Here is a 4,527-nt window from a genome sequence, read left to right as displayed (position 1 = left end):
ATTTAGGTTTTTAACTTACATGTAAAGGTTTTTTTTATGCTTTTCATTTCTTTGTATTTATCACGAACCTACTCTTTTACATGCCTAGTACTGTACTGAAAGCTGCTTGCTAAGTCATATGTTTCAGTAAAGGGTTTGAGAAGCAATCTGCAATTCAGCAAAGGGGGATTGTACCATTTTCAAGGGACTTGATGTGATTCAACAAGCACAGTCCGGAACAGGAAACACAACAACTCTATGCTCTGGAGTTCTACAGCAAATTAGCACAACAAATCATCAGGCTTTAGGTGATTACGTACCTTGGTGTTAAGGTTCATGTTTGCGTAGGTGACCAGTATCTACGACGACCTACAGATTCTCTCCAGTGGGGTTCACCTAGCCGTGTGCTCAAGAAAGTTAAGACAATTTGTGAGTTGCTAGACTATTTCTTGGTCACATGTTTTTATCATTTTGTAACAGCCAGGGCTTTATGGCCTATTGACTCATGAACTTTAGGTTAGCACTTTGCTTCTCCACCTCCATCCTTTGTCACCTGCATCTGCAGGCCAAGCAAGAGCAAAGCTTGTAGAATTGCAATTAAGATAAGGCTTTAGCTTTTCTGTCGAGCCTGGTCCTTGATGCAGCTCATCGGTATGGCTCTACTCCATTCACACAAGTACGATTTTCACCATTGGCGGATGGTCTTACACATGAACGGTTATGATTAATGTATGCGTAGACTTCAACTGTCAAGCTCTCAACGACCAAGTAAAAATGGAAAAAGATGTATTTAGTTGAGTATTTGTACTGCTTCAAAGTATACGAGTTGGGAGAAAAATAGTAAAATACTTTTCAAACCCGACGTGATCAACACTAGTGAGCTGGGTTTGATAACTTAAAATTACAAAAAAAAAAAAAAAAAAAGATAATTTTTTTTTTCAATTGATTCATATAATTATTAGATCATTGGACACCATGATTTCCCCTTAAACACGCCATCTAGAATCAATTCCCATGTCTCCAAAGTCAATCACTATTTTATCTACCAACTTAAATTATTTCCCAAAAATAACTATTCGGTAGCTTTGTCTACTTTTTAATAAGACCCCACAGTTTTATATATTCAGGCAAAAACAAAACAAACGCCTCCACTAGCCCACCATCTTCCTTGAGTAATCTCTCTTTGAGATCTTCCCACAACTTTCAATGGAAGACTACAACAGATCAAGGTCATATGGTACTGGGATGATGCAGTTAGATACCTACCATGGGGTGCCACCTAGGCCTTCTTCAGGTTATGAGCTCAGGTCCTATAGTGTTTCCTATGCACAGTCTCAGATGGCTAACAACAGGGACTTCAAGTTGAAGAAAGGGAAGAGCACTTCTGCTTCATCTTCAAAATCATGGAGCTTTGCTGACCCTGAGTTCCAACGGAAGAAAAGGGTTGCTAGCTACAAGATGTACAGTGTTGAAGGTAAGGTCAAAGGGTCCTTGAGGAGAAGCTTTAGGTGGCTTAAAGTGAAGTACACACAAGTCGTTTATGGGTGGTGGTGATTATGGCAGCTTTTGTCCATCTTTTGCTTATCTTTGCTTGTATCCAAGGTATGTTGTGAAAGAGAAAGAAACAGTTTGAATTTTAAAAAAGGAAGGCTTATGATAAAATTTATTGATGTGGACTAACTTGATTGTAAGTTTGGTTAAATTCTGCTCTATTAGGTGTACCTTTATTTGTTAAAATGATCGATTATTTTACCAGTGTGTTAGCATATTGAATGAGGGTTTCAATTTGGTGATTGACGTTTTTTTAAACAGCTTTGAGCAGAGAGTCTTGTTTAAATGGTAAGCATTTGTTGCTTGGAATGTGTTCTCCATGGAGAGCCTTGTTCATCTGTTTGGAGTTTTGGGTCTCCTTCTAGGTTCGCCGAGATTGGAACTCTCGAGCCCGGCCATTCACATCTCCTTCAAGAATCATAATTATAATGTATACAAAAAAAAAAAAAAATAAATCCAAAAGTTTGGTTTCTATTCCTTTTGCTCTACCAAATGTTGTAGAATATCTAGAAATCCAAAAACTTTAAAATGATGAGAATTAGAAATGCAAATAAAAAATCTGAATTGAGGAGGACAAGCCAATCAAGATTTTTGTTTTTAAACGAGGTTCAGTATTTAGGCATTAGGCATGAGTGTGGTGAATTGCAATTGGCATTATCGAATGTGGTACGGCTTGAATCATTTTTCATTCTGCTCTTACGTCTAGTCCGTTTTCTTTCTTTTTTCATGGGAAGCTGTTACATGTATTTCAATGTCGAATATAACAGCGTTGGGAATAAAATCAAACCAGAATTATTTCTTCATTTATAGACAATAATTAATTCAATGAGTGAGAGATTTTTTAAAATTGAAAAAGATATTGTGTTTAATGTTTATTATCTTTTTTGGTATTTGTTTTTAAAAATTTACAACCCAAAATCAAATATTCAGCTTGACTCGAAAAGGATAGGAATTTAAATTTATTGAACATGCATAAGAGAAATATAGGCACTTGCTAGAGTTTAGTAGGACAGGATGAGCCCTTTTTTTTTTCAATCATTTATGACAATTTAATTCAGTTCAATTTTATTATTTATTTATTTTAATTTTGGGTTTGAGTGTTTGAATTTATTTTGATAAGGTTTCTGTTTTATAATTTTTAGATGTTTTTAATAAGTTTTCAAAAAAATCATAAATAACTTTTAAAAATTATTTTTGAAAATTTTAGTTATTTTATTATTTTAAATATAAAAGATCTATTTTATCTAATAAAATTCGATTCAGATATTATAATTTCTCGAAAAATAATTTTCCCCAACCCTAACTGTATTTGTTTGAAGCTTCCTTGTCCAGGATTGACAAGGGTCTTCAATCTAAACTTAGCCGAAAATATTATAATTGACAACGCTCAACACCCTTTCAAAATTTGATAATGGGATTACTAGGATATTGATTGGAATTTTAATTAACACACATTTATTGATTTAATAATTATATTTGAGTCTAATTATTTTAAATTATGTATGATATATTTCGATAATTATTATAATTAATCAATCTTATTAAATTTAATATAATTAGAATATCTCAATTACACAAATAATTGCACTTAAATTAAGTTGTTCAATGTGGGAAAATATTCATATTAAAAGTTGATAGCATGGAATCTCAAATTTAACATTTCCTCCTCTCATATAAAGATAATTCTCTCTTTTGAAATATATTTCTTGTGTTTTCCTTTCCAATTAACCTAATTCCACACCCATTGTCCACCTACATTTTTTCTCTATCTAAACCTCCTTTTGATTATCCTCTTCCTTCATATACTTTTTTCTTTATTTTCCCTGATCTTCTTCTCTTATAAACTTAAGTTTATTTTAAGTCCATCCATATTTTTTTTAAAAATTATTGTAATACCCCTCATCGGTCCTACAATAGATCTAAGTAAGAAATACTACATTTAACACTAAACTCATCATTTAAATTTATTCTTGTTTTATTATAACCGAGGTAACTTATAAAACAAAATATTATCTTTTATACATAATTCACATATTACTAAAGGCCTAAGTGTCATGAGCTAGAACTTTAGTCTCGTAATTCGTGTGACCTTAGCAATTTCTTGATTTCAAATTCGCCTAAGTCGGCCTAACTCTCGCAAAGTGAGAATTCTTGATAGAAATTCTCCAAGGCACTGAAAATAAAGTGGAAACAATTTAGAACGAAAGAGTAACGGAAGAATAGAAAATACCACAAGAAAGTAAAACTTGCCAATTGTTTGAATAAATGCTCCCAAAGTATTTTATTACTCTAAAAAGAACGCAAAGAATGGGATGATTACAAGTAAGGGGGAAGGCCTCTATTTATAGTTGGCCTCCCCCAAAACCAACGGTACAAATTGAGTTATATCGATGGTCGAGATTAAATCCTATCTACGGTCGAGATTAAATCCTATCTACAATTGAGGTTCTTAAGGGATTTGTAATAACCCAAGCCCAATTCGATCGTTAGATTCGATATGGAGAATCAAAAGATGAAACCATTAAATTAACAACACCAACTGAATACCAAATATCCCAGCTTGGCGGGTACCAGCTTGCTAGAGTGGTGTTTTGATATTTTAAAAAACATATATTAGATTGGAAACAACTTAAATATAATACTACACCATTTAAACTTGAGATATGAGTGAACTGAACTTGGCGAAAGCTCAATAAATACTCATATTTTCTAATAAAAATTTGCATTCGAGTTATTGCTCAAAAAGTAGTTTAAAATTCATTTTCAAAGTCTAATCTCATATAAAAGCGATTTGGCATGAAGGCCAACAAGATTACATATAAAATATTCTGAAATACAAAATAACATTTCAATTACAAACTTTTAAGTTCAAATTGGCAGCTTTTAATAGGCGTCCTAATACCTTAGCAATTACATGTTACATAAAGACAGGAAATGGCTCACAAATAAGTCGCAAATCTAGTTGAATCCCAGCAAGGAAACGTCCAACCTACTAAC

The 4,527-nt window shown here is 32.8% G+C and overlaps 1 protein-coding gene across 1 annotated transcript; it reads left to right on the top strand.

The window, feature by feature from the left end:
- Positions 1 to 1,076: 1,076 nt before the first annotated feature.
- On the top strand, positions 1,077 to 1,641 carry LOC108478494 (uncharacterized). Its single transcript, XM_017780953.2, has one exon. The coding sequence runs from the start codon at positions 1,186 to 1,188 to the stop codon at positions 1,531 to 1,533; it is 348 nt and encodes a 115-aa protein (XP_017636442.1). The 5' UTR covers positions 1,077 to 1,185; the 3' UTR covers positions 1,534 to 1,641.
- The last annotated feature ends 2,886 nt before the right edge of the window (positions 1,642 to 4,527 follow it).

This window comes from Gossypium arboreum, chromosome 6 (genome assembly GCF_025698485.1).
Source record: "Gossypium arboreum isolate Shixiya-1 chromosome 6, ASM2569848v2, whole genome shotgun sequence".
Lineage (NCBI taxonomy): Eukaryota > Viridiplantae > Streptophyta > Magnoliopsida > Malvales > Malvaceae > Gossypium > Gossypium arboreum.
The sequence above is the reverse complement of the archived record's forward strand: the minus strand, read 5'-3'. Positions and strand labels throughout refer to the sequence as shown.

What these genes read in the sequence shown, in the direction of transcription:
- LOC108478494 (XM_017780953.2), top strand. Translation starts at nt 1,186, where the DNA reads ATGGAAGACTACAACAGATCAAGGTCATATGGTACTGGGATGATGCAG.